This window comes from Crocuta crocuta, unplaced genomic scaffold (assembly GCF_008692635.1).
Source record: "Crocuta crocuta isolate KB4526 unplaced genomic scaffold, BGI_CrCroc_1.0 scaffold466, whole genome shotgun sequence".
Taxonomy (NCBI): Eukaryota; Metazoa; Chordata; class Mammalia; order Carnivora; family Hyaenidae; genus Crocuta; species Crocuta crocuta.
Genome location: NW_027529672.1, coordinates 1,726,965 through 1,753,203, shown reverse-complemented (window position 1 = coordinate 1,753,203; position 26,239 = coordinate 1,726,965). Strand labels below are relative to the sequence as shown.

At 41.5% G+C, this 26,239-nt stretch overlaps 1 protein-coding gene across 3 annotated transcripts in view; it reads right to left on the bottom strand.

Annotated features, from left to right (window-relative positions):
- The window catches only part of ZRANB1 (zinc finger RANBP2-type containing 1), a 43,137-nt gene that overhangs the window by 6,371 nt on the left and 10,527 nt on the right, over nt 1–26,239 (bottom strand). For 2 of the 3 annotated variants that reach the window (XM_077762953.1, XM_077762954.1), the window contains 4 exons: nt 10,588–10,775; nt 7,221–7,374; nt 4,953–5,024; nt 3,576–3,774 (listed from right to left, as the gene is read on the bottom strand). In XM_077762953.1, the coding sequence (XP_077619079.1) occupies nt 3,576–3,774; nt 4,953–5,024; nt 7,221–7,374; nt 10,588–10,775 (613 nt within the window). Of the gene's footprint in view, nt 1–3,575; nt 3,775–4,952; nt 5,025–7,220; nt 7,375–9,191; nt 9,951–10,587; nt 10,776–26,239 lie in introns of those variants that run through there. The other variant, XM_077762955.1, reaches the window with a different exon arrangement.

Genomic DNA, 26,239 nt, shown 5'->3' with positions numbered 1-26,239 from the left:
ACCACCAAGTTCTGATCAGAACTTTCAACACTAGTGATGAGATCAATTTCATTTCAAATGTCTACTATTGATTTACAAGTTCAAACAAAATAATAAGACATTCAAAACCATCTGAGATTTTGGATACAAAGACACTACTGTTTTACATTAATGCACAGAATTCACTCCTTGGTCACTGTGTAAACAACAGACTGGAAAATAGCCCATGTGTTCACCAGCATATCAACATCACTCCCAGAGAAAGGAATGCTCTTCAGAATTCGATGAAGGCTCAGAGGTGAGGAAAGAAGCAAAGAAAATTTGAAGCTAGCAGAGGCTGGTTCACGAGGTTTAAGGAAAGAGGCTATCTCCAGACATCAAAGTACAAAGTGAATCAGGAAGTGAAACAGAAGCTGCAGCACGTTTTCCGGAGAACCTAGCTGAAGTAATGAATGAAGGTAGCTACACTAAACACGTGTTCAATGTAGATGAAATAGCATTCTACTGGAAGATGATGCCATCTAGGACTCGTATAACTAGAGAGAAGTCAGTGCCTGGCTTCAAAGGACAGGCTGACTCTCCTGTTAGGGGGCTACTGCAGCTGGTGACTATAAGTCAAAGCCAATGCTCACTGACCATTCCAAAAATCCGAGGGCCCTCCAGAATTGTGCTAAGTATACGCTTGCTCTATAAAAACCACAACAAAGCCTGGATGACAGCACATCCATTTACACTATACTAAGTATTTTAAACTCACTGTTGACGCCTACCCTCATAAAACTCCGTTCAAAGTATGCCTGCTCACCGACAATGCACCTAGTCACACAAGAGCTCTGACAGAGATGCAACCAGACTAATGTTTTACTGTAGCTCATGATCAAGGAGTAATTTCAAGCTTCTAGTCATTATCTGAAGTAAGGCTACTGCTACCATAGACCCATTCCTCAGATGGATCTGGGCAAAGGAAACTGAAAAGCTTCTGGAAAGGATTCAGCATTCTGGATGCAAATAAGAACATTCCTGATTCATGGAAAGAGGTCAAAATATCAGCATTAACAGGAGTTTACAAGGGGCTGATTCCAACTCTCATGGATGACTGAGGGGTTCAAGATTTGAGTGGAGGAAGTAACTGTAGATGTGGTGGAAAGAGCAGAGAACTGGAAGTGGGGCCCAAAGACGGGAAAGAGCTGCTGCCATCTTGTGATCTAGTCTGATCAGAGGAGGCCTCGCTTCTCATGGCTGAGCACCAAAAGGGCTTTCTGCAGTGGAATCTCCTCCTGGTGAAGATGTTATGAAGACTGTTCGAGTGACAGCAGAGAATGGAGAATACGACCTACACTTGGCCGACACGGCAGCAGCGGCAGGCTGAGAGAGGACAGACTCCAATGTGAAAGACGTTCTACTGTGAGTAAAGCGCTGTCAAACAGCATCACGCTACAGAGAAATCATTTGTGAAATTAAGAGTCAGTTGATACAGCAACCTTCACTGTCATTTTATTTTAAGAGACTGCCGCGGCCACCCTGGCCTTCAGCAGCCACTATTCCGATCAGCCAGTAGCCCATCAACAACGCAACACCCTTCACCGGCAAAAAGACTATGACTCACCGAAAGCCCAGATGATGGTTAGGGCTGCTGCCTTTTTTTTTTTTTCTTTTTGATCTACTGCTATAGCACACTGACTACAGACTATAGGATAATATAAACCTGCACTTTTATATGCACTGAGGAAACCAGAATATTCCTTTGGCTCACTTTATTAAGACGTTCACTCGACTGCAGTGGTCTGGAACTGAACCCACGTTATCTCTGAGGCACGCCTGTCCATAATATACATCAAATCAGGTTACCATCTAGGTTTGCAGCCAGGGAGCTTTTTTACTTTTTTTTTCAGGTGACCTCAAATCTGTCCTCTACTGCATTATGCTTTGATTTATAATTTAGCTCTCAAGGAAGTTATTCAACTGCTCTCAATTTCAAATTCTAGAGTGCTTTCATTCAATACTGTTTACTGCATACTCACTATGTGTCAGGCTACTGGAGGCACTAGATCTTCCACAATAAACACAACAAAATCTCTGTTTTCATGGAGTGTACATTCTAATGGACTTCACATAAACCTAAATACTGACAACAAAATTTACAACTAATAAGTGCTCAAAAATTAAATAAGACATACTAGGGTAATGAAGTTATCTGGAATAAGTCCATTATCATTACTCTGTAAGCATTCGAGTAGGTCTAAGAGGAAAACTGCACATTTTAATTAATTTAGCTTCTTCTGGCCTCAATTTTCTCATTTATGATAACGGAGATACTGTATATATAGAACCAAGAAAATACCTTAAGTCAAGTAAGTATAAGGCCAAACTATGAGTCACAAACACCATCATCATTTCCACTGACAATAACCCCAATGGGTGAATTGACAGTTCAAGACCAGCTGTATACTTGGTTGGATGCCAGGTTAAAAAAATAACAACTGTGTGTGTACACGCATACATATGTACATACATACACACATACACACACACACAGAGGATTCTCTCACTACCTAAAAGTTCACTTTGCGCCCCTTCACTTTTACAAAAGACTCTCACATTAGCACCTGGTTTTGCTAGCCAGAAAGAAATCTGAAGATTTTCACTTCTACAAATGGTAACTGTATCTCTGCTTTACACCCTTTCAAAAGCTTACAAAAGGTTTCACAAGCGCTCTACTTTTGGAGAGCAGGGAAAATCTGTATACACACAAAGGGCATTTGTGAGACAACTGGAAGATGTGATACGGACTATACGTTGGATTACAGAGTCATGTTGATTTTTTTTAAGTTTATTTATTTTGAGAGAGAGAGCACACAAACGCACGCAAGTGGGGGAGGGGCAGAGAGAAAGGAGAGAGAATTCCAAGCAAGCTCCACACCACCGTACTCAGGGTTCAATCTCTAGAACTGTGAGCTCATGACCTAAGATGAAATCAAGATGCCTCACTGACTGAGCCCCGCAGATGCCCCTCAGTGCTGATCTCCCTAGATATGGTAATGAGAATTTGGTGGGTAAGAGAATATCCTTGGACTTCAAAGATGCACACTGAAGTACCAACTGCTAAAAAGCATCGTGATGACTTCAACTCACTGGCAAAGGGAAGATCTTACACACACAGAGATGTGGCTAACTGAGAGCAATTGGGCAATCCGATGAAGTAAACACTGGGGTCTGTTGCACTGATATTTAACTTTTCTGTGGATTTCAAAATGTGGTCTGAAGACTATGTCCCTGAGGAAAAAAATCTCATAATACAATGTGAACATAATCTTTTCAGTATGAAACAAAAATATGAAATCATAATACTTAAAAAAACAGGCAAAGACCTTATCAATATTTAGGGCTATTACTGCCATTTCAAATGCTTCCATGTTAATGCTCAGCAAAAGGGTGTAAAAGCCATCAAAATGTCCCCAGTGTCTCAATGTCTGAAGTCAAATTGTTCCCACCTAGCTTCCACAGAAAATACATCCGGCATAAACTATCCTGACACTGTAAGGAAATGACCCAGCAAGAGCACACCTGGTTTTAAACAGGGAGGGAGGCCAGCTTACCAATGTGAACAGTCATGCAGGCTGTCATGCAGGGCTTTCCGAAGCACCGAGTCCTTGTCATAAATGCCCCAGGTAGCTTGTAGCACTGAATCAAGTAAGCAGTCTCCCGCAGTCCGGTTCCAAAGCGCATATAGTCGACTATCCAAACGAGTAGCCAATTCCAAAGACCAGTTTATAATTGGAGATTCTTCTTCTAACTCTATATAAAGGGATTTAAATAACAAGTTCATTTTCTTTTTGTTTTCGTTTTTTTTAATTAAAAAAAATTTTTTTTTAATTTTCTCTAATTTGGAGGGGGGAGGGGCAGAGAGAGGGAGACACAGAACCCGAAGCAGGCTCCAGACTGTCAGCACAGAGCCCAACATGGGGCTTGAACCCACGAACTGCAAGATCATAAACGAATGAGCCACCCAAACACCTCAAAGTAACATGTTCATTTTCATGCCTATGCAATTAAGGATTAATCATTGGAGGAAAGAACCCATACTATAGATGTTAATAAGTTTATGTGTAATTTACTATTAAACATGTAAATAAGTTTGATCAATTAAAATATAAATCTTTTTAGTAGTGGAAACACCTTGTGGCTCTACAATTTTCTCAACTTTTCAATTCTTTACAATTTATTTCTAAAAATGTTTAATATAGGGGCTCCTGAGTGGCTCAGTCGGTTAAGCATCTGACTTCGGCTCAGGTCATGATATCACGGTTTGTAGGTTCAAACCCTGCGTCGGACTCTGCTGACAGCTAGCTCAGAGCCTGGAGCCTGTTTCAGATTCTGTGTCTCCTTCTCTCTCTGCCTCTCCCCAGTTCATACTCTGTCTCTCAAAAATAAATTAAAAATGTAAAAAAAATTTTTTTAAATGTTTAACATAGAAATATTCTAGAACTGGAAGTAGAAAACCAATGCTTACACACTTTTATACCTTTATTTATTCCCTCTATCACAGAGCCATACAAAAGCATTCATAATTTTTTTTCTCCAGTTTTACTGATGTAATTGACAGAATGAACATTTTTTAAATGTTTATTTTCAGAGAGAAAGAGCATGAGCTGGGGACTACCTAGGGGTGGGGGTGGGGCAGGAGGAGAGAATTCCAAGCAGGCTCCTCCAATTGCACTGTCAGCGCAGAACCCAGTGAGGGACTTGAACCCAGGAACCATGAGATCGTGACCTGAACCTAATTCAAGAGTCGGGCGCCCAATCGAGCCACCCAGGTGCCCCAACAGAATGAACATTTTAACATCATGAGGTGACACTGCTCTTAAGGACTTTACATTTTCAACTAAAGTAAAAATAAAACAAGTCAACCATACAGTGAAAACAAAGAGCTCATGGAAGTTAAACTAAAGCACGCCCATTAAGTCCACACTTACCTTTCTGAACATCTCTATCAAGCACCTCATCAAATACTTTTTCTTGGACTGTTGGAGGCAAGTCTTCAATATCTACAAATCGAAAAACAGACTTAAGAGTTTTTCTTAGGTCTCATAACTTAATAAAATTGATACGAGCATCTAATAGTAACTTCCTCTAAGATAACTCCCTTGCCAGTGAAGGTGGTAGGAATCTTCTTTTAAAACACATGCACCTGTCGTGTGTGTACATGTAAAGTAAAATATTTCCTTTCTGTACTTCATTATCAAAACTACTATCTAAAAATAATACAAATAATAATATTTGGACCGATAATTGCATGTAACTATTCTGAAAAAGACTAATATTGGCAAGGAGGTGTAAGAAGGGAGCCCTTGTGCATCGCCAGCAGGAATGTAAGCTGGCGTACAGCCATCACTTAAAACAGGTTCCTCAAGAAGTGAGGGTCCAGCAATCCACGTGGGGGCATGTGTGTGTGCATGCACATGTGTGAAACATACCCGTGTGTGCGCGTGCACATGTATGAAATGTGCCCGTGTAAGTGAAAACGGTAGCGGAGAAGGACTGAGACTCATGTTTGCTGCAGCATCACTCACAACAGCCAAAATACACAAACAACCTCAGTGTCCATCAATGGATGAATGATTAGAGGTGAGGGTGGGCGCGTGCATGTGCGCGCGCGTTGTGTGTGTGTGAGTGTGTGTGAGTGAAATGGAATGTTATTCAGCCAGGTGAAAGAAAGAAACCCTGCTGTCTGCAACACCATGAACGGACCCTAAGGGCACCCGGCTAAGTGGGACCGAGCCAGACAGAGAAAGACAAATCAAACACTGCATGGTACCATGTCCATGTAGACTCTTTAAAAAAAGAAAAAGTCAAACAGGGTAGAAAAAAGGCTGCCAGTGGCTGGGGCAAGTGAGGAAAATAAAGACTGATAAAAGGGTACAAAAACTTCAAGCTATAAAATGAAGAAGGCTGAAGGCCCAGCGAACACCACGGTAACTGTTTAGCACTATGCTGTGGAACTGAAATCTGTCAGGAGAACAGAACTTACATGTTCTCATCAAAAACAGATAAATAAACGTGACATGGTGGGTGTGTTAATTAGCTAGATGGGGGGAGGGGAATCCTTTCACAATGTGTGCACAGATGAAATCACAATGGACACTTTTAAATATCTGACAATTAGATGACAATCATCCCTCAGTAAAACTGAAATAAAAGAAAAAAAAAGGGCTATCCAATATTCAAGTTAACGATGGTAGTAACAACAACATACAAATGTCCATCTGCCCTGGTCTCCCCACACTCTCAACCTCTGCTCAGGCCTACGGTTTTCAGACGTCAGAGTCTCCTCAAAAAAGTTAATGAACCATTAATTTTTGGCACACGGATCCCTGGTTTTATCATCCTCCTCAAATCCTCTATGGTTTGTTCAGCAGTCAACAGTAAAAAGAATTACCCTTGAAAACTCTTTAAAAAAATTTTTTTAAGCTATTTTCAAGTCAGAGTAAAATTCTAAACATCACCAGAGTAAGCTTAAATATATAGAGTGCACTTCAAGTGAAATCTGATTTTACGAGTCTCAGTGATGATCTCCCACCGTTTGTAAATGCTCCTGTGTTCACGCCTATATAAAAGTTCAAAACACTCAGAATCAAGACGGAAGCTTTATTTTAGAAACTTTTGGTGTCTGGTGCCATTTATTCAATGCCAAATGACAAAATGATCCATCCCGGAAGACACTTCCACCTGTCACTGAATATGGAAAAATGAAAAGCTACTTCACAAACACAGTAGAAATTAATGTAACGAGTGAAGAAGATAATAATGACACTTTGAAAAGAATGCCAATATCTCTGATTCAAATAATGACTCCACTCATTAAAAGCCCATGTTCTACTCCTATCTCCTAAAACCAATAACCAATACCTATGTAATTTTAAAATAGACAGGCATGAGAAAGAAAAAAAAAGCATACATCCTAAAATAAAACGGAAGAGAAAAATAAATGGGTAAAACGGACTTTTTGAAACATGTAAGGGCCACAGAGAAGTCAGTTATTATCAGCTGCTATCTTCCTACCAGATCCAAAGCTTAAGTTTTACGAGGAGCCCTAGGACTGGTTGCTTCCAGTATAAACAGGGTGGTCAAGTAAAGTAATTTAAAATGCACATATAGTAACTAAGTTATCTGCGTCCTAACAGAAACCATTTCACCCACACATTAAAAAAAAAATTTCTTCTCACATTGAAATTTGGAGTTACCTGCTGGCAACGTAAATGTCACAAGGTCAGTTAGAAAATAGCAAGCAAAATCTCCCTTTCTCTGATGGAGAGAGGCAGCGATCTCTCGCCGGATCTGCTCTGTCAGCTCAGGACACACCATTGCAGGGATGCACTTCGCTGCTTCTTGAGACACCTTAAACACAAAAGAGACTTTCCTCTGCATCTCATTTCACGTTAACAAAAGCAGAAAACAACGGTATTTAAAAGAAATTACCAAACCTTCCCAGGGACTCAGGGTGTTGTTCTGTTAATTTTAAGATAGGGACGATTTCCTCACCAGTGGAAGTATGTTTCAGTACAACTTCCCAGGAGAAAATTTACTTCTTAGGAATTTCTCCCAAGGAAATATATAAAGATTTCTATAAAACGGTGTTGTTCACAAAGGTTCATCATAGGAGAGGGAGGGAGGACAGAAAACCACCTAAGCAAAACTAAGCATCATGCCCCCAATGAAAGCATTCTTAAAAAACAGGAAATTCCAGCTTGTGGAGAAACGGGGAAAATACAAACACTCTTCCCCCGCTGGGTTAAGTAAGAATACTTCAAGTACCTTGACGTGGAATAAGGAAAGCATGACATTTTTGAAGGTTTAGTTCCCACTGAGCTCAAATCCTTCCCCGTTTGTTATAATTCTGAATATTTAAAAAAGCATTTGGCTCCTCTCAGTGTGGAAGAGAGCAAACATTCAAGGTCTAAGCCGACAGGAATGAAACGTGAGCATGCGGGCAGGGCGCTTCTCAGCAAGCAGGTGGCTAGAACCCTCCTTTATCTTTGTAACAACGGATAGCGACAAAAGATGCAGACATAGAATTTTACATTTAAACTGTACGCCTTTTGTTGGGCTCAGAAAGTCTGCATACAAAGAATTTTGAAATCCAAGGTGAGTATCTGCTGGAGAGGAAGGGAGGCCGGTGTGAATCCTGAGCGTTATCAGCCGCCAGCCGCCAGCCACTGACCTCAGACCTGGACAACCTGCCCAAAAGCACGTTTCCAGTCACAAGTGGGGTTCGGGGCAGATCTGCCAATAAGCCACTCAAAGTTTTACCCATAATGTCATCTATGTATATGGGGACGAGGAACTGTGATTTTTATTAAGGTTACGTGAACAGTGTCTCAAAAACCCTGCACACCCAACACAAACATAAACATTTTTATTGGCCAGGATTACCAGTAACAATGAGATTCTTCCTACCTCTTGACTCCACAAATCCAATCATTATGTGACACTCCAATTACGGAAAATGAGGCATCAATATGTTTTTGGAACAGAACAATTTCTCAAGTCACAGTTTAAATGGATTCCAAAATAAATTCAAAAATAGCTTATTCTAATCTGCTAGCCCTCTGCCCCCTTCCGAAACCTAGGACGGTTTCTTCAAAAACAACTTGAACCATAGCGTGAAAACTGCGAACACCCCGCTTTCCTGTAAGGGGGAACCTTACAGGGGGGAGTGGTCAGGCGGCCTCCCGCCCCCCACCCTGCAGCCCCGGACCCTGAAGCCTACCCCTTTGTCTTCTAGCCTCTTCAACCTTATGTCCCTAGGCTAGTAATTCTTAACTTAGGGCACATGAATTTGTTGGGAAGGGTCCCTGAACGTGAATGGGAATTTCCATTAAATTTAAATTCTTCATTTTCACTAACCGCTTGCCTAGTCTTAAAATGCATCCCCTTATTATATATCACAAATCTAATAATTCTGAAAAACGACTATTTCAATATAACTGATTTCCTTGTGATCTTTTTTATTTTCTGCATTTAAAACCAGTACTCTGAAAAGGAGTGCACAGATTCCAGCAGGCTACCAGCAGAGTCCATGACCCTAAAATCCAATTAAAGTCCCTGCCCCTGATACATATCCCCGAAATACACCGCTCTCCTCTTCTCAGTCCCAAAGTACTGGGCTCTGTCCTCTCTCCGCAGGCACATCTAAGTCCGGTCTCCCTACTCACCCCTTCAGTGACGTCCTCCGGAGCGGCTGCCCCACCAAGGCTGGATTCCACAACCAATTTTGTTCCTTCCCTGGAGACCCACCCCCTCCCACCTCTCCCACGGTGCAGCAGGGTTGGTCTCTGCGTCCCAAAGAACATGGCAAAAAACAGGGTATGTCACTCCCTAAATTCAGTTTTATCTTAAAGACCCTGCAGCTTCCATTTAGATTACAGGCGCGCTGGGTCTCTCGGGTCACTAGCTCTGGGTGAACCCTGTCCTATGGAGAGGCCCATGTGACAAGGACTGGAAGCCTCCTACCCGCAGCCACAGGAGTGTGCCTGGAACCAGACCCTCTAGCCCCATCAAGCCTTCTGACAACTGCAGTTCTGAACATCTGACTGTAACCTTGTGAGAACTTGAGCCAAAATCATTCAGCCAAGAAGCTGCTCCCGGACGCCTCACCCCCAGGAACTGTGTGAGAAAACAGCGGTTTCTGCACTAAAGCTGCTAAGTTGAGGTGACCTGTTAGGCGATAAATAATAAATACCCAGAGGATCTCTCTACTGCACCCCCATTTGTCCCCAGACTGCTCTGAGGAGGCCAGTGCCTTATGACAGCCCCTGCAACTTTCTCAGTCCCCCACCAGCCTGAGGGGAGCCCAAGAGCCCCCTGCACACTTGAGCCTTGGCTCACAGCTGCCTCTCCATCCGGTCTCCTGCCACCAACAGCAACTACTGCTCCCAGCACTGGCCCTGCCAATATACAACGCAAACACAGCCAGACATCAGACACTACAGAAACTATCCCTGACTGCTGCATCCCCTGTTCCGGAAGGCTAGTACTTCTAATCACATTGCTGCTTTTCAAAACAGTCCCTCCCCCTATCAGATGCACAGTAAGCCTGCCCCTTGTTTTACACCGTGGCGCTCTCTCTCTCCAGCTCTCTCTCTCTCTCAAGCCGTCCCTTCCTCTATCAGGTGCCTCTGGCGTCACTGGACTCTTAACTCGCTAAACAATGGCTAGCCACAGGCATATATGACAACACACTCTATGCAGAATGACCTGTTTCTCTACTTTTCTGAGACTCAGTGAAGGAACAGCCAATGTCTTTAGCACAGTGCCTAGCACAAAGAAGGTACTCGATAAGTATTAGTTGAATGAAAGAAAGACACATCCTAGTGTCTTTTTTAATCCAAGAAAGGATTCAAATATTGTGGCAAAATGTCCTGTTTTAAAAGCATACACCCTTAAGAATTAAATGCTGTTAAAGCTTCAAGTTTGGTGTTAATTTATAAAGGGAGTAGAAGAATCTAAAACATTTAAGAACAGTTTAGAAAAACATTACATCAAAAATGAAAACTAATGAACACAGTTCGTTCCCATAAAACAATGTTTAACCCAAATGGCCACACTCACCTCTGTGAGCAGTATCGCTAGCATGTCCTGCCTCTGAAAGCGTATAGCCAGGTGGACGAGTGTATAGCCAACATCGAAAGCAGAAGGGCGGTTGAGCAAGCGCACCTCATCCGCAGTGAGCTGACGGGCAATGTCCCCTCCGGATGACTTGTACGCTTCTATAGCAGCTAGATCACCTTCTACAACCCCTAGAACAAGCATCAAGACAGAAAAGAGTTTAATTCTACTTGTCTTCAAAAGGCATAAACCCATTGCATACACTCTAAATAAACCCTTCTAAGTGTTTCTCTAGGACTCCTGGATCCTGGGACAACATTTCAATGTCCTAAAGAACAGTGAAGAAAACTGGTGTATTCCCCTCTAATTTCTTTCCACAGCTAGAACCGCCTAGTTAGGTACGTACCTTCGCATCAGCGCTGGCTCCAGGCTCCGGCGAGGTTTAGCGGAATCATTTGAACCATCATGTATTCATTGGATCAAAGATCAGTAACCCCAGTATGAGAAACAACTTTACAGAAGACACTAAACTCCTGTTCTGCTCCTACTATGCGGAAGCCAAGGAGACGGGGATGGGCTTCCTGTTGGCGCGGGGCTCTCCTGCCCTTCACACCGCAAATTCTCTAAGCTGAAACAAGGGCTGAGCCTTCCATACTGCTGGTTAGCTTTGAAACAACTCAGAGCAATTAAAACCATTTTCAATGTAAGTTAAAGTGAGTGACATTTTGATTTCAGAACCTCACACAGCCAAGTCTTCCTTACACTCATTAAGTGTGAATACAGTAAAACTTGAACCAGATGAGTTAGAACAAAAATATGCTAAAATAAAACATTACAAATCAGTTGGGGGACAGAGAGATAAACCAGGTATCACTTTTTCCAAGTCCATAAAGAACGTTCTGTTCCAATGAAGCCATGTTACTAATCTTAACACAAATTAATGTTAAGATAGTAATTCTATTTACTAAGCAGTACAGTACAGATCTACGAACAATAAATAGCTTCGGCAAAAAAAAAACAAATAAATACAGATGTAGGCAAGCTTTAATTTACCACAAATAGTGTTACACACACAGACACACCCCAAGACTCCAGGAACAAATGATTTTAATTGTTTCCTAAGTTACATCACGAAAAATTTGTTTTTGGGTAAAATGTTAGAACTAGCTAAAAATATTCACAGCATATTCTTTAAAAGTATTTCTTTATTGTCAAATTGAATTAGAGAAACAGGAGCTATTCCTTGGAGAATAACAGATTGGTACAATGCCGACATCTCCCAGTTATTAAAAACAGCAAATCTTGGGGTGCCTGGGTGGTTCCGTTGGCTAACCAGCCAGCTCTTGGTTTCAGCTCAGGTCATTATGTCCCGGTTGGTGAGTCTGAGCCCTGCATCAGGCTCTGTGTTGTCTGCTCCTCCCTCCCCCCCCCTCTCAAAAATAAACATTTTTTAAAAATAATAAATTAATTTAAAAATAAATAATAGCAAATCTTTAAAATGATAATTCCCACGTTCACTGAATGCCCATGACATGCAAAGCACTATGCTAGGCAATGTGAGAAACACAGACAGTAAAAACATGATTCCTATGCTCAAAACAGTCCTTTATCAGCACATCTCTGGGCCATAAAAGGCCAGCTTCAAAAGTTTTCACTCTGTGGTCAAAGGTCCTTTCTGCAAATCTAGACCCACTCTCCAGAAAAAGGACACTGTGCTGCCAACACCTATAATTTTCAGGTGAAGAATCCATGGTATCAAATGAGAACACCTTCTTACAGGAATTTTTAATTTCACAGCAATGGAGGTCAATACCTTCTTCAATACAAACACCTAAATACAGCTGTAAACCGCCCCCCAATACCGAAGGGGCTTTAAAACTCCCTCACGAGGCGCAGTGCCCTAGAGAAGTCATCAGGGTTACAGGTGATATGACTGGCATGGATCTTCTCCAAAGGGCGAGCCTTAAGAACAGACACAGAAAATCCTACTTGAAATAAAAACAAATCTATGGTTATCAAGTACACAAAATCTCTCAAATTTCTGCTTTAATTTTTTAATTGTTTTAATGAACAGATGAGAATAATCAAAGAAAGTTCATGATCTTTAAATCATTTAAAGTCGTTCATCTTTTTAGAACTAAATATGCCCTACTCCATTTCCTTTTGTGTATATAGCATCTCCTTGTGAAGGCGACTACTTTTCACTCAAGTCCTACCGAAGCTATCCCTGTTCCCGGGGCCCGCGGGGTCACTGCACCTGTTACAGGTTGTAAGCTCTGGCCTATAAAAATATACATTTATAACTTTCTCTGTATGACAGAAGAAATGTTCTCAGCTCTGCCAAAAGCAACCCAAGGACCACGAAGACGCAACAAGTGGCGTGGAGAGAGAGAGAGGAAGCCCCGCACGGTACACACATCATGCACCTCATTCGGCACGTGTGCACACGCACACACTTCTGTTCCCCAAAGACGAAGATGGCCGCCAAGTAACTCTTCTTCCGGCGGGAGTGGGCGGGGGGACGTTCTAAGTCACTGTCTCCACCATGCCGGCTAATTCACCGTGTAGCTGGGGTCTACAAGAATCTCCTCTTAGAAATTCTTTTAAGAATTTCCTCACTAATGTTTCTGAGGGATTTCTGTAACTAGAAACTCAATAGCATAATCAAAGAGGGGGGAAGGGCACGGTGTGCTTTGGAACTATGGTTTGCAATGTCACCCAAAGAGCTTTCAAATTAAGTGGATTTTTAAAACTATGAACAGAATGAAATGCACGGTACATCAATTCTATTTCAGTAAAGCGCATACATATGCACGCACAAAACCAAGACTTCTAAGTGTCCTAACCCAAACAGCACAATAGCCGCTGCCCCCAGACCGGGTGTGCTGCTCCCCAGCACAGAGGAAACCCAGGAGGGCAGGAAAGGAGAATGAAGCTATTAGAGGGTTTGTTCTCTATTCTTCACAGCATAAACTCCTTCAAGTCTTCTAGAACACGAAAAACACAAATTTAAGTATAGGCACAAAGTAATATTCTGAAGAAAAATATTGTATTGTTTAATGTTTTGGGAACACAGGATTCCATTCTTCTCATTAACTATAATAAAGAACTCACAGTTTCAGCTACAAGGACGAGTACATTTATTACAGATTTCAGGAAACTGTCACTGAACTGTCCAAATTTTGGGTCTATCGTTATGACACACTGTTCAAGGACAGCTACTGATTAAAGTTTAGACGGTTTCTTGACAGATGGTGAAGGTTTGCACTGTAAACAGGGTTTTTAAAAGGATTTGGCCCATACTCAGATCANAGAATGCGTATCAGAATATAAGCAAAACCTACGAAAGGGCTTCTGAGTTCTTCACATAACGTTTTTACTCTAACACCAGGGGATAAAGAAAAGGAAGAAGAGGCTAGAAGAGCTGCTAGGCAGGAAAAGACAGAAAATAAAGCCAGTGCTAACCTCTCACCTGGAGGAACAAGGACAGGGCAGAAGGGCTCCAGCAGCAGAGAGGCAACGCACCCACGCTCCCTCGTCCCTGACCTCTCATACTGCCTCTCTGAGAGCAACTGAAGCATCTTTCTCTTAATATGGTTTTTTTAAAACCTAACAAATACATTATCACACGTTCTGTCCCTTCTTCCTCCATGCTATGAAGGCCAACTGAAAGGACAGCTGACGGCCCCTGAGAAGATTAACTTTATAAAACTAACCTATGGTTTCACACATTCAAAACTGACTGAGTGAAATACACAGCCAACTAGGCGGTGTTGTGGAATTACAGGTCACGGGAAAGGTTAATACACTTTTAAAAACATGAATACCTAGAAGTAAATGAAAGTTACTACATATTACAAACAAACAAAACAGTTCATATTGTTCTATAAGCTGGGCCAGGAGTGGAATTTAACATACTTTGAAGCCACTGGTCAAAACTCACTGGGGACTTCACAGCTACTATGGAACTCCGTTGGTTAGAATATGGAGCTGGCTCATAGATGTTTAGAAAACAGACTTATTTTTTCCCCAATATATGGCACAGTTTTCAAAGTTTTGCCTTATTTTCTTTTATGACAAAAAATCATAATGATAACTAACTTTGAAAAGAATGCCAAATGGTAAAAAAAAAAGCCAGGACTTACCTGAGCCCACATGGGCCAGCTCAACATTACCCTGGAGTTCTATGGTAGCTGTGACATCACAGCATGGTTTATGCTGTGGGGTCAGGGTGGACTTGGAGTCAGCTGGCACAGTTTCAGGAGCCCTTAAAGAGAAAAGTTAGTTTTAAGTGGTAGTGTTCACAATGTCGTCACCATGGTCAGCAGAAAGATGCCTGTGTGACAGCCACAACGTCCACGTAGCTTTCCTCTCCCCAGAGTTTAGTTCTCTTAGGTGGTTTTGCATAATAAAAAGAAAACTCTGCCACCCAATAATACTTTTTCTTTATATTCCTAACCATTTGGCTATAGTTCAATCATGAACTTGGCTCAGATATTCATATTCGCAGCAATCTCATTCAGTACTCAAGACATGAGCTACTTTTTGAATAAAATGACCTCAGTACTTTTCAAGTGTATCTTCAAGTAGGCACAAGCCCGAGGCCAATCGCAGAAATAGTGCTAGTGCGAGCACCCCAGACCACCTCCTAGAGGCATTATTCACATGATAATCAATGGCAGCTAGTGAAAATTTACCACTTCTATTCCTAGAATAGTGCTACAGAACAATAACCTTTTCCAAAAGAAGAAATGAAAATCACAAACTGGAAATAAATTCTTTAATCTATACTATATCAAGATGAGCTTCTATTCAATTCATTCAATAACCTCACTGTTATGAAAACATTCTCTTTAGAATAAAAGGTTCAATGATAAGAGAAGTCAAAATAATCTCTAATTAAGGCCTTTAAATGTTCTATTATTAATCATGACAAACTATGCCAAATATAATTTATACTTTGGAGCTTCTACCTCTTTACATCTCTGATGGTACTGTTAACCTAACTGCCAGGGAAATACAAATCCCCAAAGTCATGAAAAACTGCCTGCATCACCAGATACCTTCAGAAGAAAGACCACCTCGCCATTCAGGAAGAATTACTGCTGAAAGTCCAATGGAAGGCTTTAAATGAACAGGTCACAAAGTTATCTCTGAGAGGGGGAATCAGAGATGAGGGCCAGTGTTCATGAATTAAAGACGACAGGTGAGAGTTCAAATTACAAAGGTCACTGAAAATATTGCCCAAAAGAGTCATCTGAGGGGATAATAAGGTTCTTAAAAACTTACGGTTCAGGGGCACCTAAGTCATGATCTCATGGCTTGTGAGTTTGAGCCCCTCATCAGGCTGTGCTAACAGCTCAGAGCCTGGAGCCTGCCTCGGATTCTGTGTCTCCCTCTCTCTCTGCCCCTCCCTAGCTCGCACTCTCTCCCTCTCCTTCAAAAATAAACAAACATTAAAAACAAAAAACCCTAGGGTTCCAAGGGTACCTGGATGGCTCAGTCAGTTGAGCAACTTCATTTCAGCTCAGGTCATGATCCCAGAGTCATGGAATCACAGGAGCCATGAGACAGGCTCCAGGCTGGGCATGAAGACTGCTTACTATTTTCTCTCTTTCTCTCCCTCTCTGCCCCTCTCCCCAGCTTGCACGGTCTCACTCTCTCCAAAACACACACACACACACACACACACACACACACCCCACCACCACCACCACCACCAAAACAAACCTAGGGTTCCAGTTATATAAAATAGTATGTCAAAACCACAACACCACTAAAATCAAGTCCCCGAAGTTTTCTGACTGCAAGTAAAAACCTCACCAGGCCTGGAAGGACTACTGAATAATCTAACCCACTCTATTTTTCAAGTCATAAAAGAGTTGACAAAAGGAAAAACGTTCATGCCATGTAGCATTATTACACTGTCCATAATATATCCATGTTAACTCTTCTTCTAGCAAAAAATACAGATAGAATTAAGACATTTATGAAACTGGAAGAGATGTTAAAATGTTACTTGGTCCATTTTGATAAGGTCCTGAAGCAGAGGCACAAAAGAAGAAAGTCCCTATAATTTGCCACTTCAAGAGGAAGTTCCACAGCCTCAGGTGACGCAGCCACACAAGTATCCACATAAGCAGAGTGGTCGATTTTCCTCATTAAGTTTCGGGCTCAAATATCCAACAACCCATTAGACAGCCTCACTACATCATGTCTAGAACTGAACTTCAGGGGCACCTGGGTGGCTCAGTAGGTTGAGGGCCCGACTTCGGCTCAAGTCATGATCTCGTGGTTCGTGGGTTCAAGCCCAGTGTGGGGCTCTGTGCAGACAGCTCGGAGCCTGGAGCCTGCTTCAGATTCTGTGTCTCCTCTGCTTGTCTGCTCTCGCTCTCTCTCTCTCTCTCTCAGAAATAAATAAAGACTAAGAAATAAAATAAATAAAAACTAAAACTGAACTTCACAACTCCTACGTTTAGGGGAAAATGATCCAACCCAAGTGTCCAAACCAAAACACTGGACATCTTTCTTAAGTCCTCCTCTCCCCTCAGCCCCATATCAATTCTGCCAAGTTTTATCAATCCTGCCATTAAAGAAGTCTCTCAAATACACCCCCCCACCCCATCGCCACTGCCTCTATCCTTGGTCAAGACTGCACCCGCCCTCAGGTGTACTGTGCTCTGAAGTGGTGGGCTTGCCTCCAGTGCTGCCCCTTTTCCAATCTAGTCTCCACGCTACGATCAGAGGGATCTTCCTAAACCACAAATCTGGTTAAGGCAGTCTCCCTCCAGATGTTTCCCAACGTCCTATGTTAACTGAAATCCCTGACCAGGCCAACGGGCCCGGAAAGGCTCAGCATCACCCGGCAGCGTTACCTGCAGCTCCCACGCCACAGACCAACCCCACTAACTTCATCAGTTGGATGGACAGGCCATGCTCTCTTGACTCTAAGGTCATAACACACACAATTCCGTCAGATCAAAACACTCTCCCCTCTTCTCTTTAAGGTTTTGGCTTAGACGTCACTTCCTCCTGTAAGCCCTCCCCAGATCCTCAGATGAGATGGGGCTGCCCCTCTAGCGCCCCATCCTTCCTCCACTGAACTTCCCACGCTGTGCTGACTTGTGGAACTTTACCTTCCTCTCCCAGGGCAGCAGTTCGCTGAGAGCCAAGAATTCCCTCACTGTGCTTGGGAACACACTCAACGAATATCTAAATGTGTAAATAAAGGGGCCAACAAAGAAAGAGTAAAACTAAGTCAATTCTGGAAAGCAATAGGAGGGTGGAAGAGGATGAACACCTGCCTTATCAGATTGTTAAGTACATAATAAAGCCGTACTTATTTAACCAAAAGTGTGATACTGACATAAAAAATAAACATCAAAATAAAGGGCCTCAAAACAAATCATGTAGAATCATTTTATATATAACAGAACCACACAAATCCATGTGGAAATAATAATCATTAGTGGAATTTAGAAAAATATTTTAATCCTTAGTACAATCTAAAAGCTTGTGTAAAACAACAAAGATAAAGTGTTATTAGTACAACTCTCCCCTTCACCCTCCCCCCCACACACACTCAAGGAAAAAAGAAAATTGTCAACAAATATGACTGGTACATATTTTTGTGTATTATTTATATTTAAACTTCACATAACTTGCTAAAATCACAAAGGAAAATGGACAGAAGACCTAAATCAGAACAATTCACAGGGAAAAGTACAAAGGACTAACCAAGGCAGCACACCTCCCTTACTAAGCCCTAAGCAGAGACACAGCCGCACAGTCATCCTCACACCACTGATGGGCCATAATCCAGAGAGTTCTTCCGGGCAGCTATTCACCAATACGCACAAAGTACCTTAAATATGTTCATATCATTTGATCATATAATCCCATTTCAGGTATCGTAAGAAAATAATTAGAAATGCTGACAATTCTGCTCACCAAAACACTCTCAGAATAAAAAATTTTCAAATAACCCCAAAGGCTACTAATAAGGGGTAGGTTAACTTAGAGTATGGCAACATGATGTCATACTTATACATTCGTTTTTTAACAGATGAAAACATTTTAATTTCCTCAAAATGTAAAGTTCAGCAAATATATATACATAATTTCAATTACATTTAAAATATGTAAAAAAACTAAAATTCACAAAAACACGGCAGATTTCCTCTAGACACTGCTGCTGTAAATTTTTTTTTTTCATAGCTTTTCTTATCTCTGAAATCGTCTACAGTTCAGTCAGTTAAGCATCTGACTCCAGAATTTCGGCTCACGTCATGATCTCACAGTGCATGGGTTCGAGCCCCACATCAGGCTTGGCGCTGAGAGCATGGAGCCTGTGTGGAATTCTCTCTGGCCTTCATCCACTCACTCAAGCCCTCTCTCTCAAAATAAATAAATTTAAGAAGAAAGTGTAAGGGAACTCTGACACATGCTAACAGCATGAATGAACTCTGAAGACACTACCCTAAACCGAACAAGCCAGTCACAAAAGGACAGTGTGGGACGGCACCTGTGTGAGGCACAGAGGGCGGTCACATTCACAAAAAGTGGAACGGTGGCTGCCGGGGGCTGGGGGAGGGGAGGTGGAGAGGCTGTTTATGGATACACAGTTCAGTTTTGCAAAATGAAAAAAGTTCTAGCGATGGACCGTGGTGGTGGGTGCACGACGATATGAATGTGCGTAATGCCACTGAACTGCATACTTAAAAACTGTTAAGATGGCAAAAAAAAGTTTTACATATGTTTTACCACAAAGTAAATTTCTCAAAAAGTGGAAAAAATGCTACAAGGACACAATTCAGACCTACTAGAGGTGCTGCTTCAAACATATCACCTATGCAGTATCCTCCCCCCCGCCATAAAGATAAATGTTTTAATCTTTTCTTTTTAGAGATTTTTTAAATAATTCCTGAGAAAGAAAGAAAGAGAGAGAGAGAAAGAGAGAGAGAGAGAGCGCGGGGGTGGGGCGGACAGAGAAGGAGACAGAGAATCTGAAGCAGGCTCCAGGCTCTGAGCTAGCTGTCAGCACAGAGCCCGACGCAGGGCTCGAACCCACAAACCGTGAGATCATGACCTGAGCTGAAGTCGGACGCTTAACTGACTGAGCCACCCAGGAGCCCAGGAAATTTATTCGATTTAATTTAATCGAATAATTTCCAAATTGAGTGTCACATTCTGTGAAAAAAATTGCCTGGACTCTTTGAAACTGTTTATCTCATGAAAGAGGAAACGAAAGGCCTAGGCCAAAACATCTGAGGCACTGTTTTGATGAGAGGGGCCTAAAGAGACAACACAAACCAGTAAGATGCAGGGTCCCTGATGGAATGGGGTTAGTGCCTCAGCTCGTCTTAAGGCTGAATGTGGACTCTGAGTATTACATTTTCTAGATCACTGTGTAGTTATGCAGGGAAAAGGTCTTTGTTTTTAGGACAGACGTGCTGAACTTCTAAGGGGCAAAATGCCATGACATCTGCAATTACCTCTCAGATGGTTCAGGAAAAAGAGAAAGACAAATAGAAGGGAAGAGAGTAAATGTGGCAAAGTATTAACAACTGGAAAATCTAGGTCAAAGGCATACAGTATCCAACCTACGTATTATCCTTGTAACTTGTCTGCAGGTTTGGAAATTCTCAGAAGAAAAAAGGTTGATGGGGGAAACGGATGGGACTGGAGGTGAAGGAAAAAACACTGTTTTTCTTTATAAACTCCTCCCTCTATACTGAGTTTTTTTAAACACGTGCATAGCTTATTTTAATAAATGTTTTAAAGTTATTTTATGGCCAATAGTAAAGTTCGCTGGAGTCTATACATATCTTTTTCTACTTAATATTTAAACAATGCATTTGGATTTCATAACTCAGTATGTTCCTTTAATATAGTGCTTTCTAAAAATGAAAGTCTTTACTAAACCAATGATGTATATTCAAATGTCAGTATCATACACACAAGAATCACCTGACATATTCCCTTTCTCAGCATAAGGGGGCACGTTATTAGTTGGCAGGCCAGTGTAATCAATCATTTCTAAAAGCCAGAAACTGCATCCCAGACCAAAGGCAACCAGAAGTTATGCCATGGGGTGGGGGTGGGGGGGCGGCTATTTCTGTCATTCTCATCCATTTGCCTTAACAGACACACTCATTCCTGGAAGCTTTTTTCATCCCAGATGTCAGAAAGCACTTTCAAAAGCCAGAATGCGCCAGCCAGGAGAAAGAAAGTATGTGCATGTTCCCTACAGATGAGAACCTTTTACAATGCTGAGAATTATCACAATTCACTTAAAATCATGACCAAAAAACTTTATTTTATATCCAGAGCTCAAATCACAAGAGAAAATCCTTAGAAACTTGAAGAAAAATAAGGCAAAAGTTGTCTGAAGATAATACTCCATTCACGCTGCTGAAAGTAATTCTGCTACCTGCAATACTAACTACCTTGGTCAGGAAGGAGATTCACAAACCAGGATGTGTACGGAGCAAACAAGACGCCTCAGTTTTACAGCGACACCCCGTCCCACTGCGTAAGAGGATCACGGAGAGTTAACGAAGGACATACAAGGCGGTGCAGGCACGCTAGCAGCTAACTCTCCTTTTATGGAGGCAGGGCCAAACATCTGCTGTGGGAGGCTGCATGGTTTTGGATTCTATTAAAAGCTTTTAATAGAATATTTTAACAAACCATTTTTATTTTTTATGTTCTTTAAAAAATCTGAGGGTTTTAAATGTCAAAGACCCAAGGCCTTTTTCCAGGTCCTACCTGTATTAAGGAAAAAAGCAATGTGTTAAGGTGAAAAAGGATACTAAATCAGAAGAGTATCTTCCAGTAAAATATTCAGTCTGATACCAACACAAACTCAAGTTCATAATCAGACAAAGTGGTCCATTAGCATCCTGGAATAAATCCAGCACTTAAAAAATAACCGTAACCTAAGTCCTAAAGGAACAGTGAACAATTTCATTAGCTTCCTTTCTAAACCCCCAGAAGATGACCTCTAAAAACTAAGTATTAAAACAAAGACCTGCTACTAGGCTACCAAAAACTCAGAAGTAGTGAGGGCCACGAAGCAGCTCCTTAGGGCAGAAAAAAAAAATCTAAAGATGGAAAATAGACTGTCCGAACAGCTGTGGTGGACCAAACTGAAAACAGGCAAACAGAATACTACAGAAATGCCACACTAAAGACCGTACAAGGGAGGGCGCATGGGTGGCTCAGTCGGTTTAAGCGCCTGACTTCAGCTCAGATCATGATCTCATGGTCTGTGGGTTTGGGCCCCACGGTGACCTCTGTGCTGACAGCTCAGAGCCTGGAGCCTGCTTCGGATTCTGTGTCTCCCTCTCTCTCTCAAAACTAAATAACATTTAAAAAATTTTTTAAAATTAAAAAAGACCGTACAAGTACAAATAATGCGGCCTAACCACAGAATGCCCAGAACTATCAGCAAGTGACTGACTATGTCGAGGCACAGCGATCAGCGTCATCTAGGCATATTCATTTAGCTGACTTGGAAAAATGGCGGACTAAAAACATTAATACTCACAGGCATCAAACTTTATTCAAGAGTTCTTGTAACAGTTCTCCTTTCAAACATACAGAGCAAAAACAACAACAAAAAATGAACAACAACAACAACAAAAAAGGAACATATATTTGATCTTCATCTCCTGTTCTGGCACATAACTGCTAAATCCCTTGTAATTTCCAAAGATCGCTAGGGGTATCTTTTGTTACAATATTTAGTTTTGTTCCCAGTTCCTGAAATAGCTCCAGACAGATAAAGAGACACAGAATGCTTGGATGGTTTTTGTTATTCATAAAACAAGTTCCTTTCTCCACTTGAGTTTATGTTAATGAGGTGACTTTTGGAAAACTCCTAAGGATGGGGGCTGGTTGCCAGGGAAACCAACCTTGAGATTAGAGGGTTGGAACTGTCAGCCCCATCCCACTCCCACCCCCTGGGAAGAGGAGAGGGGAGGAGCCAACGGGTGACTTAATCACCAATGGCCAAAGGTCTGATGGTTCTTACTTGTGTAATTAAGCCTCAATAAACACCCCTGAACAGTAAACACCCCTGAACTATGAAGCCCGGAGCGCTTCCAGGCCGGTGAATGTGTACAGATGCGGGGAGAGTGGCAGCCAACAGGGGACGTGCAAAGCCCCTTCCCTTGCCCTCTGCATCTCTTCCACCTGGTTGTTCAGAGTTCTAAGCTTTCACAATAAACCAGTCATCAAGTAAGTAAAAGGTTTCCCTGAGTTCTGTGTGCACTGCTCACAAATTAACTGAACCCAAGCAGTGGCCGTGGAAACCTAACATTTATAACAGTAGGTCAGAAGCACAGGTGACACCCTGAACTTGCTATTTGTAATTTAAGGGGAAAAAATGCTGTTTGTATTAATTTCCTATCACTGCTGTGACAAGTCATTACAAACGCAGTGGCTTAAAACAATACCAATTTTTTATCTTAAAAATCTGGAAAACATCAGAAGGTCCACATGGCCCTCACTTGATTTTAGAAATAAAATCAAGATGGGGCGCCTGGGTGGCTTAGTCGGTTAAGTGTCCGACTTTCGCTTAGGTCATGATCTCGCGGTTCGTGGGTTCGGGCCCTGCGTCGGGCTCTGTGCTGACTGCTGGCTCAGAGCCTGGAGCCTGTTTCAGTCTGTGACTCCCTCTCTCTCTGACCCTCCCCTGCTCACGCTGTCTCTCTCTCTCTCTCTCTCCTAGAAATAAATAAAAAACATTAAAAAAAATTTTTTTTTTAAAGAAATAAAATCAAGGTTTGCTCCTTGGGGAGGTTCGGGGAGGGGCGGGAGCCTTGCCTTTTCCAGTTTACAGAGGCTGCGTGCATTCCTCAGCTCGTGGCCCCACGTCTCTAAGACCTCTGCTGCTCCACTGTCACCTTTCTTTCGGTGACACATGTTCTCTCATCTCCCTCTTTTGTTTATAAGGACCCTTATGATGACCACCTGGGTAACAGAAGGTAATCTCTCCACCTCAGGGTCTGTCCCTCTGCCATGTAAAGTAGCATATTCATATACTCTACTCTGGAGATTAGGACTGAAACATTTTTGGGGGCCCGGGGGGCGTTATTCTGCCTGCTACACTATTTCAATCAGTCATGTAAATGAGAAAAAGAGAACCAGCAAACAGTAGTGGGCAACTAAAAAATACAAATTTAGACACTAACTCCTCTCACTGATTGTGTATTTTGTAAGGTATTTCATGTTTTGTGCCTTCAGATAGTCATCAATAAGGTATCTCTGTACATTAAATTCATAATTTTTATTTTTTTAGCAAATTAACACTTTTTTAAGCTAAAGAACACCAAACTAGAAAATAGAAGCCTCTTCTATTTCTTTCCTTAAAATGCCCGGAGTTTCCTCTAAAGTTAAAAAGTCAGCCACAAAGTCATCTTAATAAATGGGTAAAATGGCAACTGTGTCTTATGTCAAGGATTTCCTTTTCTGCTTTGTCCTGATGTGGTAATTTTCTTGGTATATACCAGCAAATTATCATTCCGGTTCATACTACCATCTCACGAAAACTAACCATAAAGGGTTTTTTCTTCCATTGAAATATAATAGGGGCATCCGGGTAGCTCAGTTGATTAAATAAGCATCCGACTCTGGATTTTTGCTGAGGTTATGATCACACAGCTCGTGAGATCGGGCCCTACTGACAGCGCAGAGCCTGATTGGGACTCTCTCTCCCACTCTCTCTGTACCCCCACCCCTGTTCGCATATGCACATGCACACATTCTCTCTCTCTCTCAAAATACATATTTTTTAAAAAATTTTTTAAGAAATATAGTATTAATACAATCTTGTTTGGGTTGCTGTACAATGCTCATTTGACCAGATATACCATATCTCAAAACCAGGAATAAAAAAGTCACCATAGAACATTATATCTTGCAATACACTTGTCTTTCCAGAAAAACACTAACACAACCTTGATAAGTTTATTTCCTGGAGAAAAACCGTCCATATGCATAATTCTTAAGAATACCAAATACATCAAATATTTGTAAATGTTAATAAGCCTATATACCTTGCTCATTTTTGTTAAAATGAAAAAAGTAAAAACTAAAATGAAAAAAGTTATTAGTGAAAGCAAACAGACAAACACATTCTCCCATGCTTAGCACCACACAAGCATTAGGGATCTGTACAGGGGCATCTGGCACTCTGAAGCAGGCATACAGGAGACAGCAGACAAGCAAGGGGCCAGAATACGATTAGCATCCATACAGAAAACAGATGCCATAAATATTATTTTCAACATAATTATGAGAAAAGGTGAACTATTAGATCAAATAGAACTATCTTGGTAGACAACTTGAAAGAAAAGGTTAATTCGAACATATTTTCTGTTTTCAGAATCATGTAAGTTTTTAAACATATCAAAATTTTGCTCAGGAATAATCCAGACTATATGCCTCATGATTCCATTCCAGCATGCTCACTGATAAGGAGGTTCCGATTTAATCACAGGTCAGTGATTCTCAACAGGGGACACTGGTGACACACAGGTCACCACCCCAACACTTGGGAGCAACAGGAGACGTTACTGATATACAAATTCTCTATGTCACTGTCAAGGGGCAACTGAATATTTTCAGCATAAAAATCCAGTTTCAACATGTACTTGTTAAACAAGCTTGATTATTCTTCCCCTACACCTTCAACACCCTCCCACCCCAATCTCAAATCCTTCCCATCTTCATTAGCAGGGTCACTGGAAAGCTAAACATAAGAAAGATGCATCTGTTGTTTAACACATGGGACAAAATGTCAGATAGAAACAACAGATCAAATTACAACTGAATATAAAATATTCAAATAAAAATTGTATTTGATTTAGGACTTGAGGTATAGCAAACATGATTTTTTCTTTATATCATACATTCATCAAATTGTCAAATATTCATCAGTGAAGGCAGGAAGATACAGAAATTTAAGGTAAAGAAACGACTTCACGGTTTTCATATCCATAGACTGTCCACTGACAAATTGAGGCCTTCTCTTACAGGAAGACCATTATACCAACTTCCTATCTTTTTCTGACAGGGAGAAAGTCCAGTTTACTCCCACAGGGTCAAGCCCCAGGGGTAGTCTGTAAAGTAAAAAAAAAAAAAAAAAAGAGAGAGAGAGAGAGAAAGCTAGGAAGAAAGCAAAAAAAATCTAAAATTCAGAAAAGAAAGGAGCATAAAGTATCTGTCCAGATCCCAGTTTCCAGAAGGGTTTGTTCACAGATTTAACAAATACCTGAATGCCTCCTACATCCCAGGCACTATTTTAGGTACCAGGATATGCAGTGAACAGGAAGAAAGAGACAAACAATAAAGTGACTAAGAATATTGGAAAGTGACAACTGTTAAGAAAATTAAAGCTGGGGAAAGGGAGTGAGGACAGGGCTGAAATTTTAAACACAGGGAGGCCTCACTAAGAAGGTAACAAATGAGAAAAGATCACACGTGACTAAATTCACTAACCCTGCAATCTAGAGAATGTACAATCCAGGCCAGGGAAACAGCACGTGCAAAGGCTTGAGGCTCATCTGTAGAGAAGAAAGGTGGCCAGATGCGCTAAAGTGAAATTGAGAGCAATAGAAGGGTAGGAGGGAAACAATGTATGGGGCGG